Source organism: Nylanderia fulva, unplaced genomic scaffold, assembly GCF_048542155.1.
Source record: "Nylanderia fulva isolate GAGA-0341 unplaced genomic scaffold, ASM4854215v1 Scaffold26, whole genome shotgun sequence".
Lineage (NCBI taxonomy): Eukaryota > Metazoa > Arthropoda > Insecta > Hymenoptera > Formicidae > Nylanderia > Nylanderia fulva.
In genome coordinates this window covers 1886300-1904015 of record NW_028190325.1, presented here as the reverse complement: position 1 = coordinate 1904015, position 17716 = coordinate 1886300, and the positions used below count along the sequence as shown (strand labels likewise).

Here is a 17716-nt window from a genome sequence, read left to right as displayed (position 1 = left end):
ATTAAGCGAGGATTGAAGGACGGAAAAATGGACGCTAAATAGGATAATCCGACAGAAACAAGCGCATTGCCAAGAATCAAGATCGTTTAATTCTCACGAGTACAGGTTCGTAGTTGGTAAACGATTCGTCGGTTGATAATGAATGAGCAAATTCGTCGTAATAACAAGCCTATTTATTCCAGCGTGTATTGGTCGCTTATTTAAATAGATAATTAGACATCCTTTTGCGCCATTCTCTACGTGCACTCTCGCAATATAATTGTGTGGAAACGTGTGTGTGGAACGTGTGTACAGAGAGTGGCAACGCGCGCGATTTTCCGCTTCGCCTCGTCTTCCTCGCGTGTCCTTAATGCGTGTGAGAGAATTTTTCACGTCGTTGAGCACTCGGTTGTTCTTCCAGCTCAGCAGCTAAAAAAAAACCTTTCAAACTTTGTAATTCTGATCTCAATGACGTCGCAAAAGAAAAACAAAACTTTCGAATCAATAATTTCGAAAGAAATCAAGAGTTGTCACTTTAGACGGTCCTAAAGTGGAATAACTTGTAATTCGAAATAAATCCTCGTTTCTATCTTTAAATAAAACTCTGGATTATATGAACGTTTGACATTTTATTCTCGGAAAAAGAGAGATTAAAGGAACAACAGATCTTTTTCGCAATTATATAATATTAATAAAATTATTATTATTATAATATATATATATATATATATGAAATTAATGATACTTCGATCTTTCGTTTATCTCATTCAACCCAGCATTTTTCAGTTTAAAAGGCTTTTCGTTAAGTAACTCCTGCTTAATCATTTAAATCCGTTCCACACGCGCGATTTTCCTCTCTATTCGTGTCTCCTTTATATATCTCGTGTCTATTATTACTTTTATTAATTCACACTTTTCGATTTTACATCGGGCTCGCGGGAAGTGATTCAATAAAGCGTTGTATGTCGTTTCGTAGCGCGATCAACGAAGATTATTAAGGAAGTTGCTTTAACAAATTATCACTTATGGCAAGCTTAAGCCTAAGCAAACGTGCGTCGAGGCAAATATTTCGTACTTATAACTTTTTAATTCTTTATTTATATCTTCTCGCTATAAGTCGATACTTTGCAATTTTATAGACGATAAGACATTAAAAAAAATATATATAAATCTCTTAATTCAAAAGTTTTTTTACATTATAAACAAGTGTGAGATTATTCGAATGAACGAGAGCTTCGTTTAAAAAGATTGCTATGTACAAAATAAAAGCGGCATGTACGAATTTCCCTCGACGAATGTAACATAAATTTTAGCAGCAGGAACGATCGCTCGCAATCGTGGCGATACTTTTGTACAGGGGAGCTCGTTGCATTTAAAAGCACATGTCGAAAACTCACATCTCGCCTCTCTTTCTCTCTGATGCCTCGGGTACGCACAATCGAGGATATCCTCCTTTCTTTTCTTTCTTTTTTACTGATATGATTCATTGATATGGTCCGTCATAAGTTACACTAACGTTGTCGTCGTTACTTGGTTTATTTGTGCGAAGAAATTTAGGAAGGATGCGTGCGTATCCGTAATGCACACTTGTCGAACGACGCTCCGGGCCGGAAATACGTATTTAATTATCACGTTGAACGATAATGAAGACTTTTTGCAATAATGTATTTGGAATACGCTAAACGCTCGATGTCGGAAATTTATTCACGATATTTTAATGAAGCAAATGATTCGTATATTTAAAGAGAAAATTGAGGAATTCTTGCTTTTATTTTTTTATTTTGTTTTTTTTGGCGAGACAATTCCACTTTTATTAATACGAATTCAATGAGTTATTAATAATTAAAATAAGAATAAAGATTATATATAATAATCAATGCATATAATTGACACAATAATTGTTATTTACAATAATAATTTTTATCATAATATGCTTATAATGATAATACGTAATAATATAGGTACAATAATTAATATAAAAGTCAAGTTGCGACAATTTTTTTCGACGTTTACCATATTCGAGATACCGAATATTGCAAAAAACTCCCTAATAAAGCAGCATCAGATATTCGATATCGTTGAGACACGCGCATTGCGTTATGTCAACGAAGCGTATAATATCACTCGAGATCCTTATATTTTTATTCTTCGGCTACTGTTGCAATCACACGATGCGTTGTGTATTTCGTTTTCGTCGTCTGATGCATGTATGTGTGTATGCATGTGTGTTCTGTATATTTTTTTGATCACACCCTCTCGTCTCATCGCCCTCGCACAATGAGAGAATTCGTAATCTCGATGTACGTTTCATATGGAACGGTGCTTCGATCGTCGATCTCGCTTTTCTTTTTGCCCAAAAAAACAATTAGCTACCATAGCTCAATTTTAGCTGTCCCTATATTACAACCTGAAATTTAGTTATCCCGCATACTAACTAATATTTTTTAATTATAGTTTGATGAAGAATTCTATAGCTAAAAAATATTAGCTATATCATAGCTAAAACTTATAATTAGGCATGATAACTAAATTTCACGTGTAATATAAAGACAGCTAAAATTTTAGCTATAATAGCTAATTTTTTTTCCGTGAAGCCTGACTTTTTTTCCCATCCTAATTACAGTTTTATCTGCGGGAAAGTGCGAGGCACCCCTTTTGCAGAGACAACAGAAGAAAGCTTCTACAATAAAGCTTCTTGAATAAATTATTAGGAGAGAACCGCCATCAATTTCATTCTGATTCAATTTTAATTATATATAAGTATTTACAAATTAGTATAGTTGACAGAGTTTCGCTCGTCGATCCGGCGATTCGAATAAGAGAGAAATCCTCCATAGGGAAAATTATACGATACAATAACAATCAACAAATGTACACGTGTCTGTCCCCTTTCACACCAATTGGCCCCAAAATTAAGAGGATAGCGTGTTCGTTTTTTTTTTAATTTTATATATTCATCCGCTCCTCGTAAGTTTGCCCCTTTCTCTCTTTTTTTCTTTCTTGCCTTCTTTTTCTTTTTTTTTTGTCGTCTTTGAAGCTCGATTTTGTAATATCTCTGTCTCGCCCTCGACGAGATTCTATATTGGATATTTGAATCTATTATATCTATATACAGAGAGTATCTCAGGCGATTTCCGCTGCGAATGCTTCGGCGAGAGTTTGTCGGTCGATTTGTCTCTAAAGCTAAAGTTCGATCGGAAGCTGTATTTTCCCCGGCAACATTCTATTATCGAAAGTTAACTGCTCGAACATTTATTCAATGAAATATTCTACTTCTCTGGGCCCTATCTTTCCCTTTAACGGAGTATAAACGCTCGGATTTTTTTTACGCTCGATTATTCTCTTGCCTTCGTTAATTTTTTTATGATATTTCGACATTTTTCGTTAAAGAGAAATCGACCTCGTGTTAGTGAAAAGTCGAGAAATCGAAAGAAGATACTCTTGCATATACATATATAATCTACCTACTTAGTCGCAAAAATCTACACACATCGGCCCATTTTTTTTCTCTCTCTTTCTCTCTACTTTTATCGTGAGAAAATTGCAAGAAAGTGTTGGAATCGATGAGAAGCCGTCGCGTTTTCTTAATTATCTATATATGTATATCTCAAAACAACGATTAGCCTACTTTTTTCCCCACCTCAACTAACAGATAGACATTTTCAACAGCTAAGCGTAGCCATTAGAAAACGACACTTTTTCGCACTTTTCCTATATAAAGGTACGCACGTAGACCTTTGTGACGAAGTCTGCGCGCACACACATACACACACAAACACATAATATATGTTTACGTAATTTATGTGTGTCAATGTGTGTGTGCTAGATGCGTATGTTGGATGTATGTGTGTTCATATTCGATATATATTTTATTTCTACTAATTGTGATACTCTCCTATTCATTACAGGATAAATGCTACGTGTGGCGCGTAATCGATCGACCAATCTGATAACAAGTGGTTTAAAAAGTAGCGGCGAATGTGTGCCTTCTTTGACTTGCATCATCTTGCTGCTGGAATCGAGAGATATTATGCCCGCAAAACTCACTCTTCTATTATTCTTCTACTAGTATAATAATAGGTACGTACATGTGTGTGTGTGTGTGTGTGTGTGTGTGTGGGTGTATGTATAGCTTTTGTATATATTTATATATTGGGATATATCCGAATATAGAAAATTTTATATACAATTTACATTTAGGAGTTCTCTCTCAGGCGGACTATTAACGATCATTATTAAACACGTTACACGCTACGTTTTTTTTCCTTTATACGGCATACATTATCGTTTAATAAATAGTGTCCTCGTAAAAAAAGGATTGGCGCCGAGATTGGGAGGAAAAATCGCCGTTCCTTTCTGTCGTCGGGAAAATTCGGAAAGAGATAATCTCTTTCCATAAAATTATACAACTTTGGGAATAATACGTCTCTCATGCGAATACGATAAACGTTATTTATTAATAACGCGTCGAATCGCGATAATAAATAACAAACAATGAATTCGAGATGAGAAATCGTGAATGCGTCAGATCGTGCGGAAGAACCGGAAATCGGGCGTTTACCGTATTCGATTTATTTATATACGCGCGGAAATATGCTGGAATATCGTAGTACGATGATAATGGCGATAATTATCTAGATGAATAAGCGAAGTGAAGCACGCCTAATAATCGTAGTATAGCGATATAATACACAACTATATACGTATATAAGTGGTATACATAACGTATACGATCTCGTTTTTCAGCGCGTTTTTTTTTCGTCGTAATATCAATGAGATATGAGACACTTTGTCGTTTCGTTTATATAATTACACGATCGACAGAAGGGAAGGGATTTGTTTCCTATAAAGCTTGCGAGTTGTCGTTCCGCCGGAAATCAACAAGCCGGAGTCTCCGAAATGAGAAGTTATATAGAGGGGATGGAGGAGTTCGGGGGATGAAAATTAGGTGAATCAGAACGAATCGCGACAGGAATCCACTTCCGCGAGATCGAATACCTTCGAGTTACCCGAAAGCCAATCCGTGATTCTCTCCGCGGAGAGGAATTCGTAATATCGCGGAATAAATTCCCCATCCCTCGATTCGTCTTCTTCTTTCGCGCGAGATGAATCGGATGATTTTATATAATTCGTTGGATAATCCGAATCCTTTTTTTTAGATATGTATTAAAAAGAAAACGAATGTTCGCCGCGACTAGGAATGGCCAACGATTAATTGGGACAATTAACAAAGTTAGTCGAGATATAAACTTTTAGTAAAGTGGGCAGTATTTATTACCTCTTGATATTAAATCTTTTGAAAATTATTGCGGCGAAGTCTTTTTTCTTTTTGAAAGAAATTGCTCTCAATTTGAATTTTCTTCACTCGTCGCTATTGTATTTCGCGAGAGTCATATTTTGACGTAAATCAGAAATATGTAAGTTGTTATAAACTGCATATATTATTTTGACTTTTATTTCTAACGATACTCATCAATACTTAGGGCGATATTCATCGTAATACCTTCAATAGCCATTTCTAGCCTCGGTTTGCTTCGATGCATCGATGATCTGTAATTGATGGCATTGATGTTGCCAACAGCTGACGCTCCGACCTGGTTGGGAATGTATTGTCGACTTATTCAAAGGAGGATTTCCAATTTCGAGTCAGATCGCCGTCCAAGCTACATTTCGCGGACGTCATTACCTATCCGTCGATTTCGCGACAATCTCTCACGGCCGTATTTTATAACATATAACGTAGTTAGACAATAATAAATGGAGCAACGATATTAAGGAATTGAATAAGATTTTACTTCAGAGTGTTAGAGAAACTAAGAAGCTCGCATTATACAATTATGAATAAACTATATAAGTCGTATAATATAAAACGAAAAGAAGAAAGTAAAAAAAGAGCTATATATTTAGAGAGATTTAAATTAAATTTTTAAAATATAATTTTATGTCTCTCTAAATAGATCTCTTTTTACTTTTTTCGATTTATATCACGGAAAAAAAATAATCAAAAAAACAGCTAAATTTTAGCTGTTTCTATTACAACTTGAGTTGTCGTGCCTAAATTTTAGCTATGACAACTAACTTTTAGTTAGGCACGATAATTAAATTTTATGTGTAATATACCGCCAGCAAAAATCAGCTATAGTAGCTAATTTTTTTCTAGTTTCATTCATAATTTTATAATGCGCTGATAATGAACGGATGTATGATTTAAAAATCTACGCTTTCAAGTTTGGAAAAATGAAATTCCGATTCCCGATCGCGACGATTTTTCCGGAGGACGCGAATATACATATATATATATGATTGTACCTGTTCAATTTTAAATTCATTGTATGCACATCACTCGATATACCCTCGAGACACCACTCGAGTACCGTCGACTATAAATACGGCCCTTCAAACACGGAGCTGGTAGTCGAGACGCGTTCAAGTGCAGGCGGCGGATCATCATCGTCATTATCAACATCATCGTTAGCTCCGACGCGACGGGGTATTATAACATCGATCGACATCGATGTCGCGACGTCGGGGTTGAGGAATATCGAGGAGGAAGAAGCGCTCTCCGGTCTATCTTGATATATCCGTAAAACGGGGTGTTGATAAGGGTAGCCGCGACACACGCAGGAAATTATGGACACGTTCGACGATTCTGCGCTGCGAAAAGGGGGAAAATGGGGGAGGAGGATTCGTGGAAACGTGTATAATTAGTCGCTAATTATCTACGCTCGTTAGAAATTTTCCGTAGGAATGTCTAAAAATGTTTTTCGAATCTATATCCATATGGAAAAAAAAGGAAAACATTAAAAACGTTGCGTCGATATGGAAAACTCGTGTAACTCGTATAATCGCATGTACAATTACAATCTCGTAAACTCTCTTGCGATGCGTCCGTCAACAAATCTGTGCCTACGCATATTTATATGTATATTTATGTATATGTGTGTATGTATGTGAACCTGCACGCATAATGATATATGTTAACACAACTTGCGTCTGCGTGTGGATAGTATTGTGTGTGTCTGTTGTTTCATAATTCTAATTAGCATAGTTATTACAAAATTCTCTTACAACTATTCAACAAAAACCAATCTCGTAACAACTCTTATCTACGTGTTGTTCGTCATCGTTTGCATGTACACTATTTCTCTCTCTCCCTCTCCCTCTCTCTCTCTCATTCAATCTCTCGCACTCTCTCTCTCTCATCTTTGCGAAAAAAAATTTTGACGCGCGCGCATTACAACAATTCCCTTAATCGTCATGCGGTAGTCTCGGATTGCGGAGCATTGCGGAATTTTCATGGAAGAGCACCGTCGCAACTACTATTATCGATTTAGCGCATTCGCTAAATTGAGACAGTCTACGGACAAGAGCCATAAAGTAGAATGGCCCCTCGAGTGAATTCCCTTTAAAAAATTGTCATTGCCCTGTCCATGTAAATTTTGATTTTTCAACATATTTCATCACTACAAATCCATATTCGATAATGATTCATTCCTACAACAATCTCTCTTCGGTGCGTATTTTGACTGATTTTTTTCAAGATCAACATTTTTCTGAATTTACGTTTTTTTACGCGCGTTCGCTTCTAGTTCAATACGTTTCATCGAATCCATATATTTTTCGCATTCGAGTATAGTTTACCGAATTGATATACATATATACATATTGTCTCTAATGGATCCAATAAATCAATTCTCGAAAAGGGGAAGCGATTTTAATATTATACGCGGATGGGTCGCCCTTTGCTGTAGACCGTCTCGAAACAGATTGCGAGCGATTTATCGGAGAAAATTCGAGTGCTAGAACCCGCAAACAAATTGCGCCTATATATAGTATCCGTCGATCTTCCATAACAATTCGTTGCCGTATATGCAAAAGGAACGGTATTCGTAAAAATTGCGAAGAGAGCGACAATTATCCCGATAATCGTTCGACTATCGTTAAAGCAAGCTCGAGATTAGCCTCGCGTTTCGTTTCACACGATGCTAATCATCGGGGTCTTTTCGGCGCTGCGTATAAACAAGAGACTTATTGACGAATTACTAATTATCTGCCGCTATTGTTAGACGAAGAGCTTGAAAGAGTTAATTATAACAAGAAGCGATTGTAAGAATCGCGATAAAACTCGGGCTTTGGTTGCTACGATATATATCCCGATGGAATTAATTTGTCAATTATATATAAACTTTTTTTTTAAATACATATTACATATCATCATTATCACAATCAATCCCACATACACATGCTTATTTTATTTATCTATAAAAATATTAATTAAATATTTAAATTGAAAAAAATATATATGTAATATCTATGCAAAAAATTTTTTGAAAAAATACGTGACCGGTAAATTACATCCCTCGCAATAATATTATACGTATATGTATAAATCTCTTCTATAAAAATTAAAATTAAAAAATTCTTCCTATAAAATATCAGAGAATTTCATTATATTATTTACTATTTATTTAGGATGATATGTCGTGTGTGGTATAATAATAATGATCGGTATATTCGTGTCGCACAAGAGTGTAATATATTATAATTAACACCAGGCTCTTCCCGTGCCAGAACAGCTGAAACAGCGAGAAACGCGCGACTTATTTTCGGAGATAATAAAAAGTGATATCGTCGCATTTGTCGATGACGCTCTCGTGGCAGATCGAGATTACCGCGGGACGATCCCCGTGGCGGATTTGAGAGAACAAGAACTCGAATAACTTGTCATTATCAAGCACAGAGAGGAATCATAACGCGGAACAAAAGGGTCTACTCTGCGTAAAGCATTAAACTTAAAGTAAAAAAAAGAAAAGAAAAAGCTCTCACACACCCCCCATCGACGAGCAACGCGCACACACGTATTCGAGTAACTTCCCTTCGTTCGTCGAATAAAAATACCCTCGCCCTCCTCTCGTCGGACGAATTAAATCGTCAAATTAACCCAGATTCTTAGAATTCGAAATTCTAAATCTCTCTCTCTCTCTCTTTCTTTCTCTCGAGGATTCTTAGAAAATTATTTCTAGAATTCGAAGTTTCGCGGAGATATTTTCGTTTCTATGTTCGCCTTTGTTCGCGAACGTATACGATACGTCATATACGATTAAAACTTTAATAACGGGTTCTCGACAGACGGAAGCCGCAGGGATTTAAATCGCTAACAAGTCGTCCCCCTTCGTTAATTTAGTTTTGGCGAATCTAGTTGGGATCATCAGACCGGATCGGCGAGGCCCCGTCTCTCGAAAAAAGTAACGATTCTCCAGAACGTATTATATATATATATATATATATATATATATATATATAAGGATATAAGAGTATATATATATATATATATATATATATATATATATATATATACCGGAAGCACCTCGCCGAGAATCGTCGCCGGTGTTTTATGTGTTTGATCGCGATATACATATATATATATATATATATATTTATATATAATTAAATATATATATATATATATATATATATATATATATATACGATACAACGCGCGATCAGAGTGACGGATTTTTACATAACGGCACACTTCTCCTTGAGTCTTATAGCGTTGTTGCTCTGCACCGGCTGTAACGACACCGAGCGATTCTTCTCGAGGGTGAGCAAGTCTCGGAACAGGGCGTCCACGTTGTGATTCGTCTTGGCCGAGGTCTCCAGGAAGCCGCAGCCCCAATTAGCCGCCTCGGCCGCGCCCTCGCTCATCGACACCTCGCGCACCGAAGGGCTCTCGTCGCACTTGTTCCCGACCTGAGTGTATGGATGGTACCGCTGAGTCGTTCGACGTTCAAAGGAAGACGCAAAATTTTGCGAGAGGTAAAAAAAAACATCGTTTTTCGTGTAGAAATAAAAGTTCCCTCTCCTCTCGCGCATAAAACGTATTTGAAAGTCAAGCTTATATAATTTCGTAAACGGTACTTAAATTTTGAGATAATTTTTTTCAGTGAAAAAATAAATTCGATAAACGTGCGAAAAATTTTAAGAGATGATTCCTTATTGTCGAAAATTAAGCTGGGTTTCTTATATACTCTTATATCCCTTCCTGAGGAGTTACACTTTTCTAAAGAGGGAGGTACAAATTGAAGTTTTTATTTTTTTTAAATATTAATAAATATCCTTTTTATTAGTGGAAAATATTCATCAAGTTTCTTTTTTAATTTATCTGAAATTTGAGAAAAACTTACCTAGAGAGGGATATAAGAGTATATATGTTTATATAAGAAATCCTCCTTAATTTTCGACAAAGAATCATCTCCTCAAATTGTTCGCACTTATTTAGTAAAAAATAAAAATGTAGACACATCGCAATGATTATAAGTTTTTCGCAAATTTTGCAAGTACTCGTTATCGAATCGACGACGAAGAATAATATCACGTTCGAGAACTATACCATTATTCCCTCGAGTATAAAACAAGTGGAACATATGAAAAAAAAATCAATAGAGGTAGTCGGGAATTAATTTGTATATCTGAAAGTTCATAAAACCGAAAGAAATTAAGGGGGCTGGGTGGCGAGTTCTTACCAACATAATGGGTATCTGCGAGATATCCTGGCCCTTGAGCTCCCTTATCACGGCCCAGATTGGTCGTAACTCCTCGAGGCTTTGCCGTGAGCATACCGAGTACACCAAGATGAAGGCGTGACCCTTGCTTATGGAGAGCCGCTGCATAGCAGGAAACTGATGGGACCCCGTTGTATCCGTAATTTGAAGTGTGCATATGTTTTTGTCACAACTTATCACCTGAAATACCGTACACACGGTCATACCGTTGATCGCGACGGACTCAATCCGAACGACTCGGCTCTATCGATTTTTTCTTCACCGATCTTATTGATCGTGATCGATCGAAGTCGAGTCGAGTCGAGTCCCCCACGATTTTATTTGACACTTCTCGTCGCGAACACAGCGAAAGTCCCACCAGCATCGTTACTGCATTGTTGTTGCACATATGTGTCTTTTTTAAATTTATTTTATGTATACATATATAATATTATAATAGAATATATATTATTTTATACATGGAGAGAATTTTCTCTTAGAATTTACCTTGAAAATCATAGTAAAAATCATAGTATGATATTGGAAGAATTTTATAAAAGATTTTGATTAATATTTACCACAATAAAAAATATTAACATGTACATAATAAAATTAATCGAACATATTTTTTATATCTTATTGTGGCAGATATTAATTGGAGAAACTCTTATAAAATTCTTCCAATATCATATTGTCCCACGGTTATCATAATTTTCAGGGTAAATTCCAAGAGAAAATTCTCTGTGTATTAATATAATATATATATTATTTTATATATTAATATATATAATATATATTATATTATATAATATATATGTAATATATAATATTATATTATGTAATATATATGGAGAGATGATTAATAATCGGGAAGCTATGATCGACTTACTTATGAATAATTAGAACTTGACGTGTATGCAAATTTGCATCTATGAGTAATCAATGAAAATAGCGTTGCACAAAGATTTCAATTTTCTATAAACAGTGTCGGAGTATGCAAAATTTATGCGACAAATCTCCTTATTATTACCTCGTACGATGCATTGCAGTGTTTAATTAATTTACTCTGTATGATTCGATCCCCTCTCTCTCTCTCTCTCTCTCTCTCTCTCTCTATCTATCTCTTTTACGAAACATATAATTATCATAACGTGTGCGATGTGTGCTTTTAACTTATATTTTCCGATTAGCATACGTTATTATAAGCGCTAATTCTACTTTACTACGACTATACATTACTACTACTAGTGCATGCTTTAGATATTCTCGGTGTTGCGATCGCGACTCGTTTGCAAATTTAATGTCTTTGTTCGTGTATATTATTGGCCGGATACGAATGGAAATATTAAATTCGTAAATGACAAAGTTATCGCAATCCCACGGTGTGCGCGTGCGAGACACGAGGACATTCGATTAATCGTTAAATTTTTGTCGCGGAAATTACTACTATCTACGTAGCGTCCGACATCGCGTAAAGCCTGTTTTACACCATCTATAATTTACGGAATAACAACGGAATCCGATCTATAATTTACGATGATATATAGAATGCCGCGTGGCAAAGACATTTGATTAATTTTTCCAGAGATCGCAACTATAATTAAATATTAAAATCAAAATCAGCTATTTTATTTCTGCGAATATTCAAATATCAGCTGTAGAATCAATTATTCACACACGATCTCGTTAATTCTCCACGCGAAAAAAATTAGCCATCAAACTTTAGCTGTCTCTATATAACATGAAATTTAATTATCATGCTTAAATTTTATACAATAGCAAATAATGTTTAGCTATAGAATTATTCGGTCAACTATAGCTAAAAGTATTAGTCATCATAGCTATGACTAAATTTCCGGTTGTAATATCGAACCGCTAAAATTTAGCTACGATGACTAATTTTTTTCCCGCGTGAATCTATATTTCTCATCTCTATATCTATAAGAATAAAAGGAAAAGAGACAGAGAAGTAGAAGAGAGAATAAAATCGTTTGTTCATTTATCCCTCGCATTTAACGCACGCGATCTCTAATCAAGTCGAATGAATTTTCAGAGAAAGGATCGTCTCGACGACTGTGAAAAAAAAACACATGTAAATTTGGTGGCTCGCCGGAGATTCGCGCTTACCTGTCTGTAAGTATCCTCGATGGTCGGTATGTAGGACTCGCGGAAGGACCCTTTCACAAAACGCAGCACGAGGGAACTCTTGCCGACGCCGCCCGCCCCGAACACGACCACGCGATAGTCGTTGCTCTGCTCCGGCATCCTGACATCTGCCGTCCCGGCAACGTAAACCCCCGACGCTCGGGGTCCCTTGCGCACGGAGAGAGCGAGAGAGAGAGACGACGGGGGGTTGGATGGGGGTGAGTGGGTGGGCGCGGGAGGGGAAGGGAGGGGGAGTGTGTGTACGGGACGACCACTCTTCGCGAACCTCTTCTCCTCGCAACCCCCGATCACCGACTCGACCTGTCGCACACGACACGCAAAAACTGTACTAGGTATATCCCAAGGAAACCACCCTCTCGCGATGTTTCTTCCTTAATAGCACACTATATCCGAAAGACATTCAGAGGGTATCCAGAGGACGTTTGAACATCAGGATGTTCTCTGAACGTCTTCGGGATATGCGTGCTGTTTAATCGGTTACTTTCAAGACGATCCTTCCTCCACGATGATATCCTCGTCGTTTCTTCGGCTTTACACATCTGGAAATTAAATCCTCTGCAATCTTGAAAAAAGACTTGTCAGCTGGATATCTCCTCGTCGAGGAAGAATCGTCTTCAGCAACTCTGGTCGAAGGAACATCTGGTGGTTCCGGAACATCCCGCATTAATGAGGCGCATGCCATGAATCTCCGTTTCCGCGCTTCGCCCACGCGGTTAATAATCTGAACCCGCGAAAGGTTACATCCGTCCGTCCTTCCGCGCGTATCCCGTGACGTATAACTCTCCGATGACGACACCCACGAAGCCGCATTCTACCGCATGTGGTCCCTCCCTCCTACACAGCCTCATGCTTAGAGGTTCTGCTCTTCCGCTTCTATTTTGCGCGCTTTCGTCTCGATGTCTCTATCTTCTCGCGATATTTTTAAATTTATATTTATTTTTATTTCGGAAATTTATAAAAATATTTATTTTATTTTATCTGTAAATGTATTAAAAAAATACGTGATACGTAATGCAATTTTAAGAGGGACAAATTCGTTCTCTTCCTTTCGCAAGCGACGCGACCATGTGCACCGTCCGCGTAAACTCTGTTTGTTTCACTTGCGTCTTCTATACCGTACTGTTTTCTCCTTCATTTCTCTACTTTATATACACATATATATATATATATTTTTTTTTTAATTTAATCAAGAATTTAATTAAGAATATATATTTTTACGAATATGTAATATTGTATATTTATAATATATTGAGAATATATAATATATAAAAGAACATTAGAATTTTTAAGAAAATATATATTATATATATTTTTTTTAAGTAAATGTGTAATACTTTTTTTAGAGGACAGTTAAGAAGCTAAAGTAGAGAGAAATCGAATTAATTTATCATAATTGTGTGTTCTCTCTTGCAAATAAAAATTAAATAAATATTTAAAATAAGGTAGTAGTCAATAAGTTGTAGAGTGAGAAAGAGAAAATATATTAAGTACAGAAAATGCAATTAACATGGAAAATGAATAAATTTGACAAGTCTTATTCAAAGTTAATATTCGAAAAATAATTAGTTTCTTTGTGATTTAAATAAAAAATATTACGAAAATGTTGAAAAAATAGCAATATATGTAGAGCAATTAAGAATTTCGATTAATACATGAGATATTTAAGATTACAAAATATAAGAGTTAATTAATAAAGAAACGTGAATTTTGTCAGCTTGAATGAAAGATGCAAAAAACGATTTATGAATTAAATAAAAGTGAAATTTTCCGAGCAAACACCGGCGAGCAATTTCGGTAAATTTCATTTTCGATGTATACAGATGCTAAGTACACCTTGCCTATCATCTGTGTTTGCATTAACAGAAATAAGGACGGTTTTCTGATCACACACGGTGTGTGACATCGAAACGTAAATTCACCAAAATTACAGGAGCAATCAGGGTAATTGCGCGACGAAGCCTTGAAATATTCTCCAATAGTAAAACTAACGATCCTTATAGATACTACTATTATGTGTGCGTGTGTGTTCGATATAAATAGCATTCAGAAATATTTATAACATATAGTAGAAGATTATCGTAGGTGTGTATGTATGTATATACATATATATGTGTGTGTGTGCCATATTTACCCCCCTGGTTTTGTAACGATTACCCCAATCGATCTCGTCGAATTCCATTCCCTATAATTTTCGTTATCATTGAAATCGCGCGAGTTTGCAACATCGTACAATATCACGGATTACACGACGATTATGTATTTCATTTCCGAGCAATTGATTCGTTCCGATTACATCACATTTATATTCCAGACAATTCGCGTTGCCAAGTGATGTTTCAATGACAGAGAATTTTCACATAGATATTGCAAAGATTCGAGAAAAAGTTCTTTATAAAAATTGAAAATCGTGTTGACAATTCTCAATCTTGACAGTCAATTATTCATCCCTTTTCAAGATGACGATTCCAATTAAGATTGAAACTTGAGGACAGATAATTGGAAGATTCGCGCGTATTCGTACATATTTCATAAAAATGACATACTCACGACACAATGTCATTTTCGTATTCAATTTTTCTCTACAGTTTGCACTGTCACAAATCGGAGTAGATAAGTACTTGACGGTAAAATAAAGCTGCAAAAGAACGCGAGAAGAACAGACCCAGGCGGACCGACAACACTATAACCCTGATCATTATCATCGTATCGACATAACGCGACGTCCGTTACAATTCGATGATCGCGGCATTCGTCACGAACTGCATCGCCCTGGATACGGGAAACGATAAGGGCGAAGGGCGGATGAGAGAAATATAGACGTGTATATGTATAGATATATATATATATATATATGTATATATATATATATATATATATATATATATATCTATATATATATATATGTAATCCCCGAACCGAAACCTGCTGACGGCCGAAGACCCTGGAAGCTTCCCTCCTCGGTTCCGGGAATCCCGTTCGATCTCGCGACGTCGGCCGCGAACTCACACAGACGACGACGACGGAGAAGCCTCGACGATCGTTTCCTCGCGGCTGTCACTCGCGCGTTCCGTATAGATATGCGTGCATGCGTCCGCCACTTTCGATGGAGAGAAGACGACGCTTGATACTTTCTCGCGTGTGCCTCTCTCTTTCTCTTTTTCTCTCTTTCTCCCTCGTCGAGAGATCAACACGCCTGTCACGAATCGCGACGAACCGACCGACGCGGCAAACTAGCGCGCCTCGCGCCTCCCGAACGTCAACCCCCTGTGACCCGCTCGTTGCGGCGCGACTGTCAAATTCACCGACGACGACCCGCTCGGACTTGGGGGTGTCACTTTTTATATTTTTTTTCAGGAAGAATTGACGAGATCGCACCCCGCGACGATCCTGCAGCGATTTGACAAGAACGTATTTTTTCCTCCGCTCCTTCTCTCCCGCTTTCTCCGTGTCTTTCTTTCAGATCGATGCGAATTTCGGATTTCTTGTTTTAGGAAACGAAAACGAAGCGCGCGCTCTCCGCGCGCGAAAGTGTGTGCGTGTGCGCGCAAAACGTGCGCACCGACGCCGAAAGCGTCGCCGCGGAAAATCAATAGCGCTTCCGTGTATACGTGTGAGCACACATATACGCGGCAGTGACGTATCGCGCGTGTCGAAAAATGGATAACGTCATAAATTTCGATAAAATCGATCTCCCGATATGCAGAAATAAATCCTTCGCGTCAATTCTATATAGAGTTGGAACTGTCATTTGTACGCGCGTAGCTTTAGTCGTCGAAATGAATGCATTGATATTACATATTATTACAATAAATTCGATACCGCCGTCCTTACACAGGACAGTTTCATGACGTTGTCACTCAAATTAAATATAAATATAAAATTAATTATATATTAAAATAAAATATATATTATACATATAATTATATTATTATATTATATAATTATATTATTTATATATTATATAAATATATAATATACATATACAATATATATTATATATACATATATGAATATATTTATAATATATATAAAATATAAAATAATTCATGATGCGCTAATTTAAAAAATATTTGACCACACTATTAAAGGATCATCAGCTCTATTTTTGTGGCACATAGTATATTTCCAACTTATGATAAATTCACTTTTATTTATCATATAATTACACCTTAGAGATAATTAGAGTTCAGCCTTTGTCGAAGAGATATTTCATTGCAGACATTTATAAATTGCAACTCTTAGAGATCGATTATTATATACATCATTCTTTCATTTTGCCGCAGACTCTTTTAATAATGAATTCTTTATCACAATCTCAGTTCCTTCACACTGAATAGTGTCGTAGGCCCATTTGCGATTATTCCTGACGATCAACTCGGAAATAAATTACATGACAAAAGGCCAAGGTCTTTTATTCGATATGGAAACTCTTTATGAAAATACCTGCATTCATGACCGCACTTTGGCGAAGAGCACTTGGAACACGGAAAGTGACATCCTGGACACTCTGATTTCAAGCAATCACAAACATCGTCCGATGTTCGTACGAAGACACCCTTCTCGTCGTAGAGTTGCTTCCTGTGACTGTGATACAATCGACGATGCAACTTACGTTTCTCTCGTTCGCTGTGTTCTGGATCGAAGTTTCGCAGAAACTTTTTGCTTAAATTATCCACAGCCTTTTGCCTCGAGCCTCGAGTTCTCTGCAAACATAGAAACGATTAATTTTTTTTATTAAAATTGATTCACTTCAATCAAAACAACTCTCCCCCGATTTCTTACTCTCTCACCACGAGGAGCCGAATTAGAATTGCTCGATGCATTTTCGCTCGTTGAGTCCTCCATTTATCGTTCGCAAGACTTGTAAACTCGAAATCGCAAATACTTATGTTATATTTTTAAATACTTGCTTAGTAAATAAAAGGCATAATCACGTTCGCCATCCAGAGCTGATTCGCCGCTTCCATCTGAAGTTTGCCACTCTTGCAGAACGCAAGAGCATAGATAAAATAAGTGATGTAGATGGG

At 36.7% G+C, this 17716-nt stretch overlaps 2 protein-coding genes across 6 annotated transcripts; both read right to left on the bottom strand.

Annotated features, from left to right (window-relative positions):
• Positions 1 to 66: 66 nt before the first annotated feature.
• LOC114938972 (GTP-binding protein Di-Ras2) lies at positions 67 to 16317 on the bottom strand. Of its 4 annotated transcripts, none has more exons than XM_029313166.2 (4): positions 15606 to 16317; positions 12651 to 12989; positions 10506 to 10724; positions 67 to 9732 (listed from the first exon to the last, which is right to left on the bottom strand). In XM_029313166.2, exons 2-4 carry the CDS (start codon positions 12786 to 12788, stop codon positions 9499 to 9501), a joined length of 591 nt encoding a protein of 196 aa, XP_029168999.1. In that variant the 5' UTR covers positions 12789 to 12989; positions 15606 to 16317; the 3' UTR covers positions 67 to 9498. The 4 variants fall into 4 exon arrangements, with proteins under 4 accessions (XP_029168999.1, XP_029169000.1, XP_085339730.1 ...); XM_029313167.2 differs by having other exon boundaries at positions 15612 to 16317; XM_085483604.1 differs by lacking the exon at positions 15606 to 16317 and adding an exon at positions 15237 to 15546.
• Positions 16318 to 16771: 454 nt separating this feature from the next.
• LOC114938971 (ARL14 effector protein) lies at positions 16772 to 17686 on the bottom strand. 2 transcript variants are annotated; one of them, XM_029313164.1, is made up of 3 exons: positions 17472 to 17686; positions 17133 to 17392; positions 16772 to 17052 (listed from the first exon to the last, which is right to left on the bottom strand). In XM_029313164.1, exons 1-3 carry the CDS (start codon positions 17532 to 17534, stop codon positions 16959 to 16961), a joined length of 417 nt encoding a protein of 138 aa, XP_029168997.1. In that variant the 5' UTR covers positions 17535 to 17686; the 3' UTR covers positions 16772 to 16958. The 2 variants fall into 2 exon arrangements, with proteins under 2 accessions (XP_029168997.1, XP_029168998.1); XM_029313165.1 differs by having other exon boundaries at positions 17480 to 17686.
• Positions 17687 to 17716: the final 30 nt, after the last annotated feature.